Source organism: Chiloscyllium plagiosum, chromosome 16 (genome assembly GCF_004010195.1).
Source record: "Chiloscyllium plagiosum isolate BGI_BamShark_2017 chromosome 16, ASM401019v2, whole genome shotgun sequence".
NCBI classification, from domain to species: Eukaryota; Metazoa; Chordata; class Chondrichthyes; order Orectolobiformes; family Hemiscylliidae; genus Chiloscyllium; species Chiloscyllium plagiosum.
Window position 1 is genome coordinate 51,198,550 of NC_057725.1, and position 23,061 is coordinate 51,221,610.

General features: G+C 39.8%; 1 protein-coding gene across 2 annotated transcripts in view; it reads left to right on the forward strand.

The window, feature by feature from the left end:
• The window catches only part of LOC122557902 (tryptophan 5-hydroxylase 1), a 25,941-nt gene extending 6,498 nt beyond the window's left edge, over nt 1–19,443 (forward strand). The window contains exons 2-12 of one of the 2 annotated variants that reach the window (XM_043706107.1): nt 611–757; nt 6,308–6,491; nt 6,929–6,958; nt 9,520–9,617; nt 10,831–10,898; nt 13,205–13,401; nt 14,719–14,854; nt 16,137–16,263; nt 16,367–16,462; nt 17,838–17,971; nt 19,088–19,443. In XM_043706107.1, the coding sequence (XP_043562042.1) occupies nt 611–757; nt 6,308–6,491; nt 6,929–6,958; nt 9,520–9,617; nt 10,831–10,898; nt 13,205–13,401; nt 14,719–14,854; nt 16,137–16,263; nt 16,367–16,462; nt 17,838–17,971; nt 19,088–19,262 (1,392 nt within the window). In that variant the 3' untranslated portion in view covers nt 19,263–19,443. The remainder of the gene's footprint in view (nt 1–610; nt 758–6,307; nt 6,492–6,928; nt 6,959–9,519; nt 9,618–10,830; nt 10,899–13,204; nt 13,402–14,718; nt 14,855–16,136; nt 16,264–16,366; nt 16,463–17,837; nt 17,972–19,087) is intronic. The other variant, XM_043706108.1, reaches the window with a different exon arrangement.
• The last annotated feature ends 3,618 nt before the right edge of the window (nt 19,444–23,061 follow it).

Sequence of the window (23,061 nt, forward strand, 5' to 3'; positions counted from 1 at the left end):
AGCACTTCCTCCTCTGTAATCTGGTCATTTTGCAAGATGTCACCATCTATTTCTCTACAGTCTATATCTTCCATATCCTTTTCCACAGTAAATACTGATGCAAAATATTCATTTAGTATCTCCCCCATTTTCTGTGGCTCCACACAAAGGCCACCTTGCTGATCTTTGAGGGGCCCTATTCTCTCCCTAGTTATCTGTTGTCCTTAATGTATTTGTAAAAACCCTTTGGATTCTCCTTAATTCTATTTGCCAAAGCTATCTCATGTCCTCATTTTGCCCTCCTGATTTCCCTCTTAAGTATATTCCTACTTTCTTTATACTCTTCTAAGGATTCACTCGATCTATCCTGTTTATACCTGACATATGCTTCCTTCTACCTTGTTTAAACTATTAATATTAACTTTGCTTCTTGACCTTACCTGTGCTAATAGTCTCATTATTAGTTATCCTATTCTTAGCTACAGCAATATAGGCCACATGAGTTCCCTTGAACCTACAATCCCAGTCTTTTCCTATAGCCTGCTATCTCTGAGTATACAGCCCCCAGCACAGTCCAATCCTTGCTGCTGTTACTCTCTCATCTTTATTGTTGTCTTTTTATATTCAACAGATCAACAAATCGAATTTCAATAAAATTGAAGAGAATAAGGAGAATAAAGAGAATTGCAATGTGTCTGTAGAACGGGGACGAGTTGCTGTGGTCTTCTCACTCAAAAATGAAGTCGGCGGGCTTGCGAAAGCACTGAAACTCTTCCAGGTAACACAATTGGTGCACACTCAAAGAAAACATCATGCTATTTCTCTCTGTCTCTTTGTCACTGTTACTCATTCATGTTCACACCTTTGACAATCACCTTACACAAACATGCGCTGCAAGCAGTTTTGAGACTTTAATCTCTGTTAATATCTGGTTTGCAGTACTGTAACTCACACGTTCTGGTCTTGTGTAGGTGCCAAGTGCCTATTATCATTAAATCTCGAGCCTGGAAATCTCACATCTAGGAGCACTTTATATACACATAAGGAGGTGCATTCTTTAGCTATTTACAGATTTTCATTAATACCAAACTGCAGCCCCATGTCTCTTGGATGCCATCTGCAATTTCTGCAGCTCTAAATTTTGAAGGAGTATATTTTCCTTATTTCAAGATTAAAGCTTATAGCACCTTGTATGATAGAAAATAATGGGCAGAGTCTTGTAGGATTCTGAGCAATGTGGATTGTTGTGTGGTGTATCGGAGAATTAGATGAGAAGTCCAAGAGCCATCACATGGTCAAAATTGTCTTGCTTCATTAAATTTGCCTTCAAAGTTTGGACTGCTCTTTCCACTAGACCATTGGACAATGAATGGCATGGAGCTATCCTTAAATGCCATTCAACTTTAGGAAACATTCAAATTCCCTATTGGTAAATGATAGCTAGTTGTCTTTGATCAACACTTCTAGGAGTCCTTGTATTGCAAAAGATGCTCGCAGTTATTCTGTTGTCATCCATGTGTTTGATGAATGAACACTATGCATATCTAACCACTTTGAGTGGGTGTTCACAATGATTAAGAACATTGAAACCATGAAAGGCTTGGCATAGTCGACATGGAACCAAGCCCAGGGTTTACCTGGCCATTCCCACAAATATGGGGGAGCTGCAGGGAGTAATTTGTGTCCTGTTGGACACTGCCCCACCAATACAACTATGTCTGCATCTAACCCTGGCCACCAGACATAACTTGTCGCCAATATCATCCTTTTGAATGACCCTGGTGATTCCTGTATGACCCTGGTGGAGTTCAGAGCTGAAAAATGTGTTGCTGGAAAAGCGCAGCAGATCAGGCAGCATCCAAGGAGCAGGAGAATCGACGTTTCGGGCATAAGCCCTTCTTCAGGCTTGTGCATAAGCCCTTCTTCAAGCTTATGCCCGAAACATTGATTCTCCTGCTCCTTGGATGCTGCCTGACCTGCTGTGCTTTTCCAGCAACACATTTTTCAGCTCTGATCTCCAGCATATGCAGTCCTCACTTTCTCCTGGTGGAGTTCAGCCAGTATCTAGCCGCGACCTTTGCTTGGGACAATCATTCTCGCTCCTCATATTAAAATACTGTCCTCTACTGTCATCTAGTCTCACTTGGCCCAGAAAGGTTTTGATTCCAATTGTGACCGCCCTTTTGTTTCCCCTATCACTCTCAGCTGTTTTAGTTTTGTCAGGACTGGATCTTTTTGAGTCCATAGTTTGACGCTGTCAGTTGTGACCAGAAGGGTGTCCCGAATGTGTATAACCAAAATGGATTCTTCCAGGGGCTGCACCACCAGTGGTGCATCTCTCAGTGAGAGGCAGCTCAAAACATTTGCATTTGTTATTTGGCTCCCGGTCAGTGTTGCAATTGTACGCACTTACAATGAGAGTACACTGCCGAATTCAACCTGAAGCTATGGGTGACATGGTTTTGTCCATTTTGAGTAATTCTAGCATGGGTTTGTGGTCTGTTACTGTTACAAATTTATGTCCATAAAAGTATTAGTGGAACTTTCTTACACCAGAGATGACCTCCTCTATCTGGGCATATTTGCGCTCTGCATCAACCAAATTCTGGGAAGAATGCTATTGGGTATTCATCTCCTCAAGCCCTTAGATGATAGTTGCTTCTTCACTTTCCTAAAGGCTATGTCTTGGCTAGGAGACTATTTCCAAGGCTGACCTTTTTTCAAAAGCCGATGTGCCAGGATAGAGGTCAGGTTATGTATGAACTTTCTGAATTAATTCACCAATCCAAGTAAAGACCTACACTCCGGTACAGATATGGGAGCTGGGGCACCTTTGATCACCCTCACTTTAACTTACAACGAGTACCACCTGGTCATTTAGGGTGCTTGGAATACATAATCTTCCCTTCTAATGTGTCTGCCCACCTTGGAGAAATCTCTGAGTTCTCTAAGTGATCCTTGTTGTTGTTCCCTGTTATTCGCAGTCATCCAGATAAATCACAACCTGGGCTAGACCTTGTAAAATATTGTCCATCACTGCTGAAAAATGGCACAAGCTGATGATACCCCAATCTCATATATTGGTACAATAATTAATATATCAATGGGTATTAATTGTAACATACTTCTGGGAATCCTCATCAAACTGCAGTTGCAGGTATACATGGTCCATGTCCAGCTTTGTGAAGGACAGCCCTTCGACAGCTTTGCATATCAATCCTCTGTGTGAGGTATTGGGTACTTATCCAGCTGTGAGAAGTGGTTTACCGTTTTTTTTTAAATCCCACAAAGGTGAACCGATCCATCAGGCTTCAGTCAATATGACTGGTGCTGCCCATTTCACAAACCAGACTGGTTTAATCATTCCTTCACTTCCCAGCCTCCTGATACTGTCTCTACTTTTGCACGCAAGTCAACTGGTACTAGACAGACCTTGCAGATCCATGGAATTGCTTCCTAGTCAATATGCAAGGTGGTCTTAACGCCTTTGATAGTCCCTAGGCATTCCTAAAAGGGTATTTAATTAGAACTTCACTCGGGCAGCCATTTTCTAATCAAAAAATGTTGAGCCAATCAAGTGAATCTTCCTCAATCAATTTCGCCCCATCAAGCTTGGGGCTGAGTCTTTTACTACAACCCGTGATAACTGAACCTGCTGCTTCTCATACGGAGTCTGGAACCAAAGTTGCACCTTTAAATGGTTGGAGTTCCTATTATAAGTTCTGGGTCTAGCCAAGGTCTCACGCAAACTTAAGGGTTGGAGTCCAGAGCAAATTTTGTTAAAGACTAGTTCTGCAATCACTGATAGAGCAGTATTGATTTCACCCTGCATTAGAAATGGTGATCGTTTAACCAGACATTTATTTTGATTGGTTCTGCTTTGGATGTTGCTCAGCAACGTAACTGTTCCAAACCAGCTGTAGGTGGGCTTACCAGGGTGTGCACTCTCCTGGATGCGTCAGTCAGAATAGTGAGGGTGTTCACTTCCTTCAGAGTACCCTACAACTCATATGCTCCACTTACCACATTTTCTAATGGAAAACCCAGTTGTAGTGCCTGTTGGAAGTCCAACTGGGCTTCAGCAATAGATGCTTTTTCATGGTTACTTCATTAATTTCACATAGCAAACAGTCTCTCAGCATCTCATGAAAGGTTAAACCAAAGTCACATGCCTCTGCCAGTCATCTTAACCTCATAAAAAATCCCAACATAGATTCCACTGGTTTTCAATTTGCCGAGTAAAACCAATAGCATCTCTGAATTAGAGGAGACTTGGGGTCATAATATTCCTTAACTAAATCCATTAACTCTTGAAAGATGGTGCCTCAGGAGATGTTAAGCTCATAGTAATCAAAAAGGCTGTGGGTCCACAAGCTGTCAGGTGAGTTACTCATTACTTTTCATCTGCCCCACTGTCATGTGCCTGTCACAAATAACACATTCTTTTCACATACTGGGCCCCGTATTCAATAGCAGGATCGAATGAGCCAAACATCCCAAATAAAGGCATGATGCCAAAAATGCTTACCCCAACTCAAAGCTGACTGATGTCGGTGAATTTCTTCAGGAGCATTTCTTTCTCTCTTGTTGCCACTGACATAACTCCACACAGGCTGGTATCCTGTCACCAAGTCACCCTTTATTTAAGCATGTATAGTACTTGACAGTGATCCAGCTCTTTCAGAGCCAACTCTGAGTGAACTGTTCTTATCTGTCAGCCAGTGCTCCCTGATTGGGGCTGTTAATCAGGTAATTAATATTCTGAGGTCCACTGGATGCCCTTGTTACAATCACTACAAATATGTTTCTTTTTAAACAATTGAATTATTCAAGTAAATTACACACTAAGTAAATTAAGTTATTGACTTGTCACCGTAAAGTCTGGATGAGTCATGAAAGGACTGCCTGTTTAAACCAGGTTAATTAATGGATGTGTTGAACTCCTGAACACTTTCTCTAAATCTCCTCAGTATTAGTCATTAACCTAATCTTCCTACTTATTTCACCCCAAAGAAAAGTGGATGAATTTAACTTTAGAACGCTTTAAGAGCACTTAGTGAACAATTAACAAATAGCACAGACAATGTACTAATGCAACCTGAATTAAGAATATAAATTATTGGAACCATACAGCAGGTCAGGCAAATTCTCTGGAGAAAGCAATCCAGTTTGAATGAAAGACTATCAATCTGAAATGTTAAGACTAGTTTATCTCCTCCGCCCAGACCTGCTGAGTACTTCATTTCTCTAAAAGCTTTAAACTAAGAAATAGTGCTTTTGCTACTGGGTATACTAAAGTTATTTAAGAACAGGGCAAGATTTTGCAAAGCAGTAAAATAGAAGGAACTCAGCCTGCTTTAGTACAGCCAGTGTAGTCACTTAGGGCTTGCAATCCAGTGTAGTTTCACTGTCCAGTCTGAATGGATTTAATCCCAGGAATTCACCTATTTGTGGCTGCAGCAGTTGATTCAGGTGGGCTGAACTCTCAGCCTAATGATCTCTGTTTCTGTTGGACTGTTCTGTATGGATCTTCTCTGTTAGGGACAGTGTTTGGGCTATTGTCCCAGTTTAAGGCTTTATTGGTGCCCTGGTTAGATCCCAACTCCAAACCAAACCTTTGCGGAGGGGTACGTTAGGCAAGCACCATATTTGTGTTTACTTGTAATCACATCTGCTTTCTTCAATTGCACTTTAACTGACTTGAGATTGTTTTATGAATTATTTCACAGTTAAAGTTAATGAAACGTTTTATATTTCCAGTTACAGCGTAGTATAGAACGTCAAAGAGAAAAGAGAGAAATATTGCAGAAGCTTTTAATCTCACATAGAACAGGACAAATATTATGATGCTCAATTTCCAATGATTTCAATAATTTTTACGACAGGGAAAAGGGTGCTGATTGGTTTGCAAGTCAACTCTGGCAGAGGCATCGCCATGGAGAAAGCAATGGATAACTCTAGGCTCCCACTCATGGATAATTGAAAACAGTGCAAAGCTTGAACATATAACTTTTGTTTTCAGAGGCAGATTCCTGCGTATCAAAGTAAATTGATAAATAAGTAATGTTACGAGCTCATTATGATCTTAAATTTGTTGTTAATATAACATACTGTGGATTATTCATTGAATGCTGCCCAACCACAGAATTGTACTTGACAGATGTTTTGTTTTGGATTCTGGGTTGAGGCTGGTTGAGTGTAGCATGTATTTTTGCCCATGTTTGAGATAAAAGAAAGCATTCTAAACAATTAAAGTCCTGTTGTATATTTTTCAATAATTTGCATTTGAACATCACAATTTTCTATATTGCTTGTATTGACTCTCCAGGAAAAACATGTGAATCTAGTTCACATCGAGTCTCGAAAATCTAAGCAAAGGAATTCTGAATTTGAGATTTTCTTGGATTGTGACAGTAACCGAGAACAACTCAATGAAATCATCCAAATTTTGAAAAGTCATGTTAATGTGGTCACCCTGAATCCACCTGACAACTCCTATGCACACGGTGGTGGTAAGAAACATGTCAATGCATCACCATCAGAATGTCATGCTGAAATGGTGTCTGCTTTGCAATGGGCCTGTTATACGAAGATGCACCATTAGCAATGGGCATAGCTGCATGTGTGTCATTGTACTGTTGGTATGTCAGTGCATGACAGCTTGAGCATGTTATTTGTTGCTGCAGCTGGATCACGCTTGCTGAGCAAATGAATATATCAGTGTCAACCTATGGGTGTGCCACTTTGTGACAATGCTTCTTGTGCGTTTGTGTTATTGTCTAATTATCCCTAATGTGTCTCTTGAGTTGTTTGCACAAAGAAATACAATCATACACTCTGAATAAGATAATCTGTCTTCCGTAGAATAGAATTCCATGAATAAAGCTTATCCTTTGAGGGATGTCAATAAATTAAAATGGTTAAAATCATTATTTTGTTTATCACACAGATGTACAAATTTATTCCCTTAATGTTGATGGTATGTATAGTCGGACATTTCATTTTTGTTCCAAAATACTACCTATCTGTTCAAATAAATGTCACAAAGTGTATTCAAAAAGTTAATGAGTACAGGAAGTGATCATATAAGGCATTCTGGAGCCTAAAACATATTATCAAAAAATATGCAATAATATAAACTAAGAAACGATTGCATGTAGTCAACATTATAATGGGTAAGACAATAGAGGAACAGTGATAAAAAGCACAAATGGTGGTATACTTTAGTCTTCTCATTTTATTAATTTAATTCATAATTTGTTTTTGTAATTATAATGTGTAAAATGTCTGAATAGAAATTATAAATGGAATAATGTCACAAATAGAAATTGTAAAGATAATAGACATTTTGTGGTGTAACTAAATGTATAAAAATAAATGATTCATAATCTGGGAAACATACAAAAAGAAATTGTAAGTCTTGTAGGGAAATAGATGAATATAACATAACTTTTTCATGCAAAAATATAATTCAAAAAACACAAATGAATGTTTAAATAAACACAACAAATACAATGAGGAAATCCATGAATAGAGAATATAATTGTTACAAGGTAAATGTACCAATAGAAATTATAACCCAATAGGGGAATTGTAAACAAAGCTGCTTATACAGGAAGATGAAAAGATTCAATTATGTTAGGGAGGAATGTGTAAATAAGAATGACAAATAATGTGGGGAATTTGTACAAAAGAATAATAAAAAATACATTACAAGAATCTGCATTACTGAAAAATAATGTGCCTTCCTTTATACACATATTACTCATTTATAACTGTGTTTTCCTCTTTATGCATGTGGATATTACTCCTTTATAACTTGTGTGTTACTGTTTTTATACATGTGAATATTACTCATCTATAATATGTGCATTTCTCTTTATATGCATGGCACATTACTCAGCTCTAATAAGCATCCTTCTCTTTAAAGATATGCATTATCCAAGATAACAAGCTTTTTTACTCTCTATAACAATAGAATATTATCTGTAATTATGAAATATTATCAATGATAATATATGTTGCCCTCTCTTTCGCTCTCTTTTGCTCTCTCTCTCTCAATGAATATTGAATGTCACCCGTCTATGATATGTTTGCTTCTCAATACAAAATGGAATATTATCCACCTGTGTTCCCTCTTTCTGTCATAAATATTGAATATTATTTCATTGTAATAACTGTGCCCTCATCTTAGGAATGTAGAGTATTTCTATTATAAATAATTGTTCCTATATAAATAATGGGGCACGGTGGCACAGTGGTTAGCACTGCTGCCTCATAGCGCCAGAGACCTGGGTTCAATTCCCAACTCAGGCAACTGACTGTGTGGAGTTTGCACGTTCTCCCCATGTCTGCGTGGGTTTCCTCCGGGTGCTCTGGTTTCCTCCCACAGTCCAAAGATGTGCAGGTCAGGTGAATTGGCCATGCTAAATTGCCCGTAGTGTTAGGTATAGGGGTAAATGTAGGGGTATGGGTGGGTTGCGCTTCGGCGGGTCGTTGTGGACTTGTTGGGCCGAAGGGCCTGTTTCCACACTGTCAGTAATCTAATCTAATCTAAAAAAAAATATAAAGCATTATCTCTTGATAATAACTTTGTTTTTCAACCTAAGAATAGAATATAAGCTCATTATTGCTCTCCGGATATAAATATGTGTTATTTTTAGTCTATAATTTCTGAACATATTTATATTTCAATACAGATGTGTGATATTAATTGAAAATTTGTTCATTTCAAAATACATGGAAAATTATGTTTAGGACTCTGAGGTGGACTTCAGATTTTTGTGATGTATTAGGAGAAAGTGAGGATTGCAGATGCTGCAGATCAGAGTCGAGAGTGTGGTGCTGGAAAAGCACTGCAAGTCAGGCAGTATCCAAGGATCAGGAGACTCGATGTTTTGGGCATAAGCCCTTCATCAGGAATGAGGCTTGTGGGCCGGGGTGCTGACAGGTAAATGGGATGGGGGTGGAGGTGAGGGGGAAGGTTGCTGAGAATGCAATAGGTATTCTTCCTCTAGGTGTCGGGTGGTTAGGGCTTGGTGATGGAGGAGGTCCAGGACCTGCATGTCCTTGGTGGAGTGGGAGGAGAGTTGAAATGTTCACCCACGAGGGGGTGGGGTGGGTTGATGCGGGTGTCCCAGAGATGTTCTCTGAAACGATCTGCAAGTTGGTGTCCTATATTATTGGATTTGAGTTGGACCTGACAGACACAGTTGTTGACACTGTCCACGTTGAAATCTTTGTGCTTATACATTGAAATGCAAGCCTGTTTCCAATTGATATTCGCAGTGCAGGGTATTCTATTTGTCTGTCTTTCCGTGACAGAATAAGATTCTCTAACCTTTTCTCCAGTCGTCATGGCTGTATCCTGTAGAGTTCTACAATTCTCATCCATTTTCCAAAGGTTTTGTTTCTTGGTGCAAATGTAGCTCATCTTGGTGAAATGTGCAAATGATGGGAGGGTGCTGTTTGCTAATCTTATTTATTTGCTCCTGGTGATATGGTTCTGTGTGAAGTTTAGTTATTTGTCTGTCTTTACAGAAATGGAAACTCCTTGGTTTCCAAAGAAGATTTCTGATCTGGACAAATGTGCGAACCGGGTGCTAATGTATGGCTCAGACCTGGATGCAGATCATCCGGTATGAAATTCTTTGGTGCACTCCACTCTCACTTCCTTCTTCTGGTTATTCCTGTCAGCTTTGTTTGCAGATTTTTCTTAAAATACCATGATGATGATGTTCATGTCATTCTTTACTCGAGATCTGTTATCTGTGGGTCAATGTTATCTCTTCTGTACCGACAGAAGCATGACTGACTTTCAGGTAAAAGTGTAATGGCATACTGTGGGCATAATCCCACCTTTCCCCAGTCTGCCATGCTGCAGACTAAAGCTACTCCCTGCTAACTTTGCAATTTAGCGTGAATATCTATGGTCAGTAATGTCAGTGTTGGAAATGGAATGCTGTATTTTGGATGGTGTCAGCAGCAGGTACCTTATGACCACAAAATAATAATTAAATAATAGAACTTCCACTACTGCACCTAATAAACCTCAGGAAAGTAAACACAAAATTGACAGTGTTGTGAACCATGTTATAGTGAACTGGGAACATTTCACTTACCGATTTTCCCTCACAGTTGTGGAATAGCCCCAAATCTCTCCTAAGTGATCTTTTTCTTGCATTTACTACCACAAGTTGCATGCTTCCAGTGTCGGGAGCTGCTCATGCCATGATATTCTGTAGCACAATTTAGACTATGAACTGAACTGAGAGTTGCTATTTCTTTTGCTGTGCTTCTGATTCTTTTTGCTCTTGTTTTCTCTCCTCTTCGGGGCTGTGATCGTTCCTGGCTAGATCTCCTGCAACCCACTTTTCACATGAGATTCTAACTCATTCAAAAGCTATCCATTTACACAGAATTAAAATTGCATCCTCCACACTTGAGCTATATCAGTGTTAGTTTGTGGATTACTTGAGCCAATTCCTCTTGACTAGGGACCTAGTTTCCATTTGAGATGGATGAATGGTTGTGGGTGCTGCTGTTAGATGGAGACTGAGACTGGGCTGGGATACTGGGACTAATAGTAATAACCCTACTGCCTGGAATAACACTGGCTAATTCAGAACAGGCTAGTGACTGAATGTGAGACCTTCTGGGTTTGAAGGGTTTGGTATACTATGCCTGATTTTTTTTTTTACCTCCTAGGTTCATTGAAGTGTATTTTGATACACTCCATGTATTGTTATTACTATTTAAAGTTTCTTTTCACAATTACTTTCCTAACTAAGTTTCGCAATGACTCTGACACTAGCTGACTGCTTTCTTATCTGTTTGCCTTGATATTGACAGGGATTCAAAGACAATGTCTACCGAAAAAGGAGAAAATACTTTGCAGATCTGGCCATGGCCTACAAACAGTAAGTGTGTTGACAGCGGTCTTGAAGTTTATACCATCTCCCTTTTTCACCCATTCATAGTGAAATTATTTGATATTACTGTATCAAAATGCTGACTTAAAATTTAGTGTCTGGCAATGTTACAGTTTACACTGTTACTCTGTCATCTGCAGAAGCCAATGCAGGTCAAGTTGGGGCAAGTTGAGGGAGCTGTGGCAATTGGCAGAGGTGGGAATCTTTTTATTCACTCATAGGGTGTGGACATCACTGGCTGGACCAGCATCCACTGTACATCCTCATTACCGTTGAGAAGGTGCTAGTGAGCCGCCATCTTGGACCACTGCAGTCCATTTCACATAAGTTCATCCACAGTACCATTAAGGAGGGAGTTCCAGAATTTTGAATCAGGATAATAGACAACTGCTGGAGTGTTTGCAGTGGGTTTTAGACAACTCACATTGTGTGACAGACTCCACCAGAAATAATTTTTAATCTTTTTTCTCATATTGAATTTTTAAATTATCAATATGAGGAATGTTGAGGCTGAGCATTGGATCATTTATCATTTCACTCGTTTTGGATCAGTCTCAAGCAGTTCCACATCCCATATAGCATCAAGTAAAAGCTTAAACCCCTTTGAATTGTTCCATAATGTTAGGAATTATGTTTTTTAGACACAGTAAAATCCCTCCTACCTATTCTACTATTAAGGTCTCAGAACAATAGTATGACAGATTCCCATTTTCCAAGTTGATCATTCTGAGGCTTCCTGACTAAAATTAAATATTTAGTGCAAAATCTAATTCTGGCTTGTATCCATTTATGAATTGGATTGAGACAAGACAGACTAATTTATGTAGATACCTGACAGACAACAGGAGAAGTGAGCTTTCATCTAATCTGTCTATGCTGGATTGAAACCAATGTAGCAGAGATCAAAGGCCAATGCACTTAGCCCTGTCTGTGTATTGGAATTTACATTTGGAAATTGGGTCCAAGACTGGACAAAAGGGGGACGTGTAAAAGCAAATTTGACACTGGTTGTTTTGGAAGTGTAACAGCATGTTGAAAAAAAAAGGGTAATTGTTGGGTTGAGCTGGCTACAAGTTGAGTTTTTAAAATAATTTGCTCACAGGATGTTGTAGTGGTTACAACATGGTCAGCAAGGTGGACCTCTAGAATATGAGTTCCTTGATTGGGGCTATTAATCTGGTCCAGTCAGGGAGCCCTGGCTGACAGATATAAATAGGAGTGTCAGAGGTTCTGCTGGGTCTGAGAGCTGGCCCTGAGGAAGCTGGAACAGTGTCAAGGACTCTCCATGTGTAAATAAAGGGTGACTTGTCGATGCGATACCGGCCTCTGGACTTATTTCAGATGTGAATTTAAAGGGCTAGGATAACATTTGTTTTCCATCTCCACCTTCCCTTGAGAAGATGATGGTGTGGTGCTGTCTTGAGCTGCAACTGTTCACATGGTGAAACCACACCTAGAATGCTGTTTGAGGATTTTGATTGACAGTGAAGCAATAGCAGAAACTACAAGCATCTTTCTTTGTTCTATCATGGCAAGTGGGCATTGCTGACTGGCCAGAATTTATTGACTGTCCATATTTGTCCTTGAGAAGGTGGTGTTGAGCTGCCTTCTTGAACCATTACAGTCCATGTGCTATAAGTAGACCCATAATGCCCTTAGGGAAGGAATTCCAGGAGTTTGAGCCAGCTTTGCTACATAGTTCCAAATTGAATGGTATGGATGAACATGCAGATTGATTGGTGCTAGAGGTGTATGGGCCAAATGCTGGCAAGTGGGACTTGATTAATTTAGGATATCTGGTCAGCATGGATGAGTTGGACTGAAGGGTCTGTTTCCATTGCTGTACAGTGCTATGACTCTATGAGAGACTTACTATTTTAATAATTTAAAAATCTGTTTTCAACTATTGACTAGAAAAAATTTCTCACAGAATAAATTTGGAACAGTAGGAATCAAATTTGATCTATTCATAATTTTCCATTAGTTGGTATTCATTTGACCTACCATTAGAGGTCACAGATGCTGCATTTAAAGTTGAGAAAAAACAGAAAATGCTTCAGCAATGCTGTACCTGACCTAGGAAATATTTTACACTGACATTAAAAGTATAAATTGCAAAGCTTTTCCATTCCCCAGGCCTAAATATCTGGTAATTGGAGTCCAACCATTTTGGGTACATATTAATGAGATAGTTGCAGACAGACACTAGGTGTTGCGATGGATTCAGATGGTATGTAACTGTTGCCTGCCAAGGTGCCAGACTGTTCTTGATTGACCATGACCTGTCTCTGCAGTGGTGAGCCTATTCCACGGGTGGAATTCACAGAGGAAGAAGTGAAGACTTGGGGCACAGTTTTCCGAGAGCTGACCAAGCTGTATCCAACCCATGCCTGCAGAGAATATTTGAAGAATTTGCCTCTGCTGACAAAGTATTGTGGCTATAGGGAGGATAATATTCCGCAGTTGGAGGATGTATCCAGGTTCCTAAAAGGTGAGTCACAGCAACCATGGGAAAATTATTTATCCCAGTCTATTTTTTGGTAAGAAAATTGCAGAGCCATTAAATGATTTGTAAGAGCAGTGCATTATAATCACAAGAGGACACAGTATTGCCCTCTAAATGTTGTATTTTATACTTTCTAATGTTGTGTGCTATAAATCACGTTCTCTGTGGTTTGGTAACTCATATCACACCATAGGAGATTTAGATGCTATGACATTTATGAACTAAACTTTTATAGTCACCATGTTCACTTCCCAAGTTATGGTCCTCTGTCTCACCTCCCCCCACCTCCCCTCCTCCCCGCCCCCCCCCCCCCCCCCCAGTGCCCCTCAGACCTAGGATACCAAGCCATGCTCATTCACTCACTCCCAATGCTCTCTATACCCTCCATTCCAAAGCATTCCCTTGCATCCATCCCCAATGACCCTTTACACTGTTCATGCCAGTGTATGGTTTTTTAAATGTTCATTCACCTGTATAGAACCAATGAATCCAATAGTAACAATAGCATGCGTGGAACATCTGGAAATTAATAGTCATTCATTCATAACTTTTTACTTTCTTAAAAGAAACTTACTTTTATAAGGCTGTATTAACATATCTGTCATTTAGACCTTTATGTTGCAATGGCAGAAATTACAAGCACTTTTCTTTATTCATTTGTGGGTTGTGGGCATTGCTGGCTAGTCAGATTTATTTTCCATCCCCAGTTGCCCTTGGTGAGCTGCATTTTTCAACCGCTAGAGCCTATGTGCTGTAGGTAGACCTGCAATGCCCTTAGAGAAGGGAAAACACAATTTTGACCAATGACATTGAAGAAACAGTGATCTATTTCCAAGTCAGGCTGGTGTGTGACTTGGAGTGGAGCTTGTAGGTGGTGGTGTTCCCATATATCTGGTGCCCTCGACCTTTTAGATGGAAGTTGTCTTGGGTTTGGAAAGTACTGTCTATGAATCTTTACAAATTTCTGTAACACATTTATTTATATATTGTAAACACTGAGCGTCGGTGGTGGTGTAAGTGGATTTTACTTATCTTATGTAAATAAAAATTGTGCAATAAACACAAGATTACAGGGGAAGAGCTGTAATCAAGCAATTTCTGTGGCTTAGTTGCAGCTAGATTAACAGAAATCTTTGTTCACAGCCAAGAATGTATAATGAGGCTTTTTTGTTTTATTACCAAATTATCTATCAATATGGAATAAAATTATGATATTTTCTATTCATATAACTTATTTAATTGCTCAAGTTATAGATTTTATTATTACTATTATCACGATAACACCTGTCTCTTATCTTTCAGAAAGGACTGGATTCACTATACGACCAGTAGCTGGTTATCTGTCTCCCCGAGATTTCCTGGCTGGTCTGGCATTTCGGGTGTTCCACTGTACTCAATATGTGAGACACAGCTCAGATCCCCTCTACACCCCTGAACCGTGAGTCTTTTATTGGCAGTGGCTGGGTGTGAGACTGAGTAGTCAGAACTATTAGAGCTACCTCCAGTACATTTGTAATAATTGAACTGCTGAAAGTAAACAGAATGTTAGCATCTCTAATAAGATTTCTGGATAAATCCTAATACTCGGATACTTTTCTGATGAAAGCATCAGTATAACAAGTGTCTCTGCTTTCCATGACCAATGTGCAATAGAAGCCCAGGAAGAATGGCTTATAAAATCATGTGAGTCTTCTATTCCAGAAGATAGTTTTTTTAGATTAGATTAGATTCCCTACAGTATGGAAACAGGCCCTTCAGCCCAAAGAGTCCACACCGACCCTCCGAAGAGTAACCCACCCAGACCCATTTCCCTCTGACTAATGCACCTAACTCTATGGGCAATTTAGCATTGCCAATTCACCTGACCTGCACATCTTTGGACTGTGGGAGGAAACTGGAGCACCCGGAGGAAACCCACGCAGGCACAGGGAGAATGTGCAAACTCCACACAGACAGTAGCCCGAGGCTGGAATCGAACCTGGGACCCTGATGTTGTGAGGCTGCAGTGCTAATCACTGAGCCACTGTGCTGCCCTTAAAGTTCATGAAGGATAGAACTGGAGCCAGTTGATTTTGTTCCATTTTATTTTAAATGATCCAAGTTTGTGAGAAGATTTGTAGCTCGGGTGCTCGTTGTTGTGGTTCTGTTCGCCGAGCTGGGAATTTGTGTTGCAGACGTTTCGTTCCCTGTCTAGGTGACAACCTCAGTGCTTGATACACCTACCTATATGTCCTGATTGGGAATCTAGAATGAAGGTCGATTCTCCTGTTCCTTGGATGCTGCCTGACCTGCTGCACTTTTCCAGCAACATATTTTCAGCTCTGATCTCCAGCATCTGCAGTCCTCACTTTCTCCAATCTAGAATGAAGGGAGAGAGTCTCATCATAAAAGACTGCAATCTAATTTTAAGATGGGAGAAAATTTCTTCACACAAATGCTTGTGAATCCTTGAAATTCTGCATCCCAAAACATAGTGGATGTTTAGCTGTTAAGTTTTTTTCAAAATGAAATGGATTAGTTTTAGTTGTTAAGGAATATATGGATCCTACAGGAAGGGACAGTTAAATAATATGATCAGATATTATCATATTAAATTACAGTGCACCATCAAAATGATGAATGGTCTCCTGCTATTTCTTCGGCTCATATGCTTGTGAAATGTCAAGTAGACCTACCACAATAATTTATAGCAATTCCTTTCTGTTGTGCTTCTTTTTCAGTGACACATGCCACGAGATGATGGGACACGTTCCTCTTCTGGCTGAACCGAGTTTTGCTCAGTTTTCCCAGGAGATTGGCTTGGCTTCTCTGGGAGCTTCTGATGAAGCAGTTCAGAAACTAGCCACAGTAAGTTACATTAAATTGTGATTCATTTGGAAACTACAATGATATGATATAAGCTGTTGATTGTGCTTTGTTTATGACTGTTCACTGTTGATTAATTTTACAGTGCTATTTTTTTACTGTGGAATTTGGTTTGTGTAAGCAAGATGGCCAACTCAGAGTCTATGGAGCTGGTCTACTATCTTCTGTCAGTGAACTGAAGGTTAGTGTCACCCTGTGTGGACAGTACAATGATTTCACATAATTAACATTTCAATGAGGTGAGGTGAATGTTACAAGAGGGACATATTTGTCAGTTTCTCCAGTCAAAAGGTTGGTTGACACCTTGCCAACTTGAAATTTGTCTTCCCCACAGTGATAATAGGTAATTCCTGATGAAGGGCTTTTGCCCAAAACGTTGATTTTCCTGCTCCTCGGATGCTGCCTGAACTACTGTGCTTTTCCAGCACCACTCTAATCCACAGTGATAATACACTGGGAATGGCCTTTATGACTTCAGACTTCATGCAGTAGGAAGTCCCATTCTGAGAGCTGCCAGGCAACCTGAATGGTGCAGTCGCTTTGTCACCCCAGCAGAGCCAGTTCAGTGTAGCACCCATTGCCGAGTCCAAGAGGAGTTCTGAGAAGAATGGCTGTGACTCCTGGACTCAGTATAAATCCAGATATTTAAATTGGGCGGAGGTAGGAGATCCCTGTCAAGTGGTGGTGGATGGTGTGGAGGATTTTGGAGATCAGGGATGGAGACTGTGGTTACAATCCTGCGCATAGGTGCCTCTGCTATGTCTCTAGCAACCCCCTGAAGAAATATTTATGTCTTGCTCATCATTAGTCCAAGCAATGAAGTCTGTTGGGCTGATCACCTCCTTTCTGCCTTCCCCAGCAATCTGTGTTGTAGCAGCAGAGGAGGAATGAAGTGCTTAATTAGCCACTTAAAAGCCTCAATAGGTTTAAGGGTGCATAGGATAACTGCACCTCCTGTGATATGGGGGACTGGTGGTTGGTAGCAGTGCTTCATTCTCAACATTTCTGCCTTTAAATACCCAGATGGGTCTGTAAAATTCACCCAAGGGATTACCCATTCTATTGTCACTGCTTTCCTTTGTGCATGCTACATTTGAAATTATCCAAAGCTTGAAGAAACTGTCATTGTAACTTTCTCCTCGTCTCCAATCTCACTTTCACCATTGTAACCTGACCATGTTTTTCGTTATTTTATCACAGTGCCAGTGGGCATTGCTCTTCTCTTGTTCATTCTAAACTCCAAATAAACATCCTCCAGGTTTATCCATCCTCTTCACTAAATTGACTTTGATACTCATTGCACCAGATTCTACTGCAAAGTATTTATTGCCAGGTCCACAAACTCTGAAACTCTGTACCTTCTTCCGTTTCTCCTCTCTTAACATCCACAGACAGCAACAAGTTATATGTTTGATATTAACTCAGAATCTCTCCTATTCCTTGCAACTTCTGTCACATTGTTTCATTTGCATTTGTTTGTTTCAACTAAATGGCAAGATAGCAACTGCACTTCATACTTTTCAGGAACACTAATCTGCTCTTTGTGAATTTTGTAGTACTCACTCTCAGGAAATTCCAAAGTGAAGCCTTTCGATCCAAAAGTCACTTGCAAGCAGGAGTGTCTCATCACTACATTCCAAGATGTCTACTTTGTTTCAGAAAGTTTTGAAGATGCCAAAGAGAAGATGAGGTAAGCAGAAGTTCTGGTATGAGGAAGATAGTGAATTAAACACTGAACTTTCAATGCCATGATCTGAACTTAAATCCACTTTAAGCTATTGTGGTAAAAATATGTTACCTGTGAAATGAGTTGGGGTGGTGTCAAACTGGCTCCTGTCAACATTCATCTTATTCAACATTAATTGACAATAAATTGGCATCTTAATTATAAAGTTGAATTATTCTGCAAAATGGACAACAAAAAATATGTCAAGTGGAGCAAAAGGAACTTTAATTTCCATCATATGTTGACAATAGATCCTGAAAAATGTCAAGTTATCTCTTTTCCAGCTCTTATGTACCTTACTTTGGCTACAGATTACAAAAAAGACAGGTAATCAACTCCACTCTTCTCAGGAAAACATTTAGACATCTATTTAGCTCACTATCTTATTGAATTAGACTATCTGATAAGTGCAATAAATCTATGTAAGCTATTTGAAAAGTAATGAGACTAAAATTAAGTGAAGAGTTCCATTGAAGAGACACCCAGTTGAGCCCTGCTTATCAAGAAGGCCCAAGAATGTTTGTTCTTTGATTTAATTGATCTCAGCTTGGGGCTGAGAAAGCCTTAATAATTTCAAACTTTTCTCTAATGATAGAAGTGAAAATCAACCTGATTCCAATTCAGTTACTTGTCCTGGTAAATACACATGTGGAAACAAATTATAGGCTAAGAACATGCTCCTTTTTTTTCTATCCACTTTTCCAGAAGACAATGACTCTTATAAGCCCTTTGGTACCTTGCACAAGTGGTCACCCTTCATATTTCAGCCTTTTCGATCAAAATACACAGGCTCTTTTAACCAGCAAATGGACCACAACGTAACTGTTTGATATAGCTCATTTGGTACACTTAAGAGAGCAAGTTAATGGAGAGTAAGAAGAAGTGGCAACCCCAGGCTGCTTTTCTTTTTTCATCCAATGCTACTGAAGCCAAATTGTCCCACTAATGAGACCAGCTGGCTTAACACTAACCAGGCTTAGAACCTGGGATCTTCTGATCAGTTTATCTTAAGAAACTCTCTTTTGGTATGTTGATACAGAAACCTTTTCAACCCTAATTTTATCAATTCTGTTTTTGAAGGGAATTTGCAAAGACCATCAAGCGCCCATTCGGTGTGAGGTACAATCCATACACACAGACTGTGGACGTTCTGAAGGACACCAAGAGCATTACAAACGTTGTGAGGGAACTTCGACAGGAGCTTGATATTGTTTCAGATGCCCTCAGCAGGATCAACAAGCAATTTGGCATCTAACCCCAGCCTGTCGCTGCCTCGATCCCTTACCCCTGTTGCAAACTCATACCTGGTTGTTATTCTTAAGGCATGATTAGATAATACCCTGAACAATTAACTAACCATTAACCTGCAAAATTACAGCTTGTGATAGCATCTTTAAAAAACAGACTGTATCAGAATGCCTTGGTTTTGAAGCAATCCATGTTCAAGTTCTTATCTTTACGAAATCTCAAAACTGAATCAGGCATCCAGGCCATCATATTGAAACATTTGCTCTGTTTCTCTCTGCATAGATACTGCCAGAGTGGCTGAGTGTTCTCAACATGTTCCATTGTTTATATCAATATTGTAGTTTTGTGTTCTGTCAGGCAATTCTCCATTTTCTCGCAAGGTTAGGAGTAGGCAGTTACAATTCTCAAATACGCATTCAACAGTTTCTATTATTCACATTGTTGGAGCTGCAGGAGCATTGGAGAGAGCCTTTTACAAAATAAAAATACCACATTCTTCATTTAGTCATTGACTGCGATTTAAAAAAATGTGAATAAATTGTCTCCTTTGTGAACATGACAGAATTCCTGAGGAGCATTGCTCACTGAAAGTTCCATGAACAGAAATAAATAGAGTAAATGGATATGCACTGCCTGTCAGAAGAAAAACCAGCATACCTGCAGCTCCAAGAAAATGAATTTGAAATTAAAATCAATTGAGGTTTAGTCTAATATTGGAGCCTGCAGCACTGACAGGTAGTCTTCATTGAAATAAATTAACTATTATGAGCTTTGGATGATTTAGATCCTGACTTTTCTTTAAAATAAGTTGGGCTGGTACTGCCAGAGAGCAGAAATATAAATTCATGAAGATGATCCAGAAGGGATTTCTCTGTGAAAGTTTTTATTTGAGATAATCAGCCAGAAGAGAGAGAAATTTGGATTTTCCATTTTTGCTGAATCAGAAATATCAACAACAGAGTGAAAATTCTGACCTCCACAAGTTCCTGTCAGGACAGTTTTTGGGAGTGAAGGGTTTAATTCAGCTTCCAGGCCATTGGTGGGCTATTTATCTGGTGTAATGATCTATCCTATTGGAATGCACAGGGTTTCCATTCCTTGGCAGTCACCCAGGAACAAGCAGGCATTGGTACCTTCAGGAGCTGCTAAGAACAATTTAGGAAATCTCAGATGACAAATTCCTGTCATTTGTGTGAAATGATGGGGAAGGTATAGATTACACCCAATTACATTGTTGGGAGTGATCAAACAGGGAACCAATGGAGCAGAATATCTAGGTTAGAATCTCTAAGATGTCACATGAAGTATCCAGTGGGGATACACTGGGCTCTGAAACTTGGAATATTAGAGCATTGGTGGCAGGCTTCATATATTCTGAAGGCTTTAATCTTGCAACAGTTTACAATTGGAGTATTATCTGATGATGGTTGAAGGTGCAGAATATAATCCAGTAGCTGGCTTCAGGTATAATGATCATGCATGACTGTTGTGCCTCTGGTACAATGGTGTACCCTCTGCATGCCCACTCAATTTTGCAGGTTAATGTTGGCAGTTGCTGACTAGAGTAGAATGTTCGCTGAAATCCCACTGTCTTGCAATAGTTGTCACTCTGAAGATTTGGAAGTTGCTGTGTGAATGATTTTCATATTCCCTGACAAATAGCTGTACTATTTGCATATTGATTGTTGTGTTTGTACATGCATTCACAGTCACCAGTAATGCTTTTGCTCAGAAAATCATTGTTTTAAAGTAACCAAGCTTTCAGTTCCTGTCTTGGGGGAGGAACATTGAAAAAGCAATATTGGAGTAAGTGTTCAGTTCTAAGCAAGTCCTTTTGGTAGCTGGATGGAAGCTAAGATAATTGTAATTGAACAGCAAAAACAGAGTACAACATTGAATCCCAACTTGGTTAACATTCACAATGTGAAAGTGCTTTTGAATTAAGATCCAGATGGAAGGGAAGAGGGCTTCTAATGAGTCCTGCTATTTTAATCTAGTACTATGCATAGAATTTGGGATTAAATGTATATGTATTGAAATGAAACTGGGATTGTGCAGGAAGAGACTGTACATTCAGTTTATGTGTAATAGATATTAATAGCCTAATGAGGACAAATTATGTTTCATCTCATGTAGACACAGTTTTCAATTTTAAAATGCTTGCCAGATCTAATTCTAGATGGTAATTCTAGATTTTACATGTGCTTGTCCTTGTGCCAAATTATTTGCCCAATGCGCTTGTGTTTCACTAATAAAGGACAGATTTTCTCAATAAGATTGTTGTGTGCAATGACTGAGCCTAGCTCTCAATGGCAGTGCAATGGAGTTTTGTTTCCACTTCTTAGGAGTGGTCACATGTACATGGTAAAACCAAAATTCTGTTCGATAAACACATCTTAACTTTATTGAATAATTATGGCTGAATCATTATACCTTAATCTTCCATTTGATATGTATTAAGGACAGTTCTTCAGCATATCACCATATCATCCACAAATTCAATACATCATCCAGCTACAGGAAGTTGGTGAGCTCAGTTGGCTGGATGGCCAGAGTGATGCCAACAGTGTGGGTTCAATTCCCACAACGGCTGACGTTATCATAAATGACTTTCCTTCTCAACCACTCCGCTTGCTTGAGGCGTGGTGACACTCAGGTTAAACCACTATCGGTCATCTCTCTAATTACCAGCCCTATGGCCTGGTAGGACTATGGCATATTTACCTTCATGGCAAGTGGTGGGGGTTGGTTTAGCTCAGTTGACCAGATGGCTGGTTTTCAATGTACGTGGAAATTGTGGATTCAATTCTGTCACTGACTAAAGTTACCATGAAGGATTCTTCATCTCAACCTCTGCAGTTGCCTGAGGTATGGTGACACTCAGGTTAAATCAACACCACTGGTCTCTCTCTCTCTCTCTCTCTCTCTCTCTGTCCTGTGGTGTGGTAATACTATGGTATCGTTACTTTTACTCAAATAAATAATATAATAAACAAGAGGGGCCTCAGTGACAAGAATAGCTCTGTTAAAACAAAACACTCTTTGCAAATTACCTGAAGGACAATAAGCAATAGACAATAGGGATTCTGATTAGACAATAGGTTCAGGAGTAGGCCATTCTGCCCTTCGAGCCTGCACCACCATTCAATATGATCATGGCTGATCATCCTTAATCAGTATCCTCTTCCTGCCTTATCTCCATAACCCTTGATTCCACTATCCTTGAGAGCTCTACCCAACTCTTTCTTAAATGAATCCAGAGACTGGGCCTCCACTGCCCTCTGGGGCAGAGCATTCCACAAAGCCACCACTCTCTGGGTGAAGAAGTTTCTCCTCATCTCTGTCCTAAATGGTCTTTTTAAGCTGTGTCCTCTGGTTCGGCACTCACCCATCAGCGGAAACATGTTTCCTGCCTCCAGAGTGTCCTTTGCTTCTATACTCAATCTCTCTTGTTATGAAGGCCAGCATGCTATTCGCCTTCTTCACTACCTGCTGTACCTGTATGCTTACCTTCATTGACTGGTGTGCAAGAACACCCAGATCTCTTTACCTAAATTGATTCCATTTAGGTAGTAATCTGCCTTCCTGTTCTTGCCATCAAAGTGGATAACCATACATTTATCCACATTAAACTGCATCTGCCATGCATCTGCCCACTCAACTAACCTGTTCAGGTCACCCTGTAATCTCCTAACATCCTCCTCACACTTCACTCTGCCACCCAGCTTAGTATCAGCAAATTTGCTAATGTTATTACTAATACCATCTTCTATATCATTAATATATATTGTAAAAAGCTGCGGTCC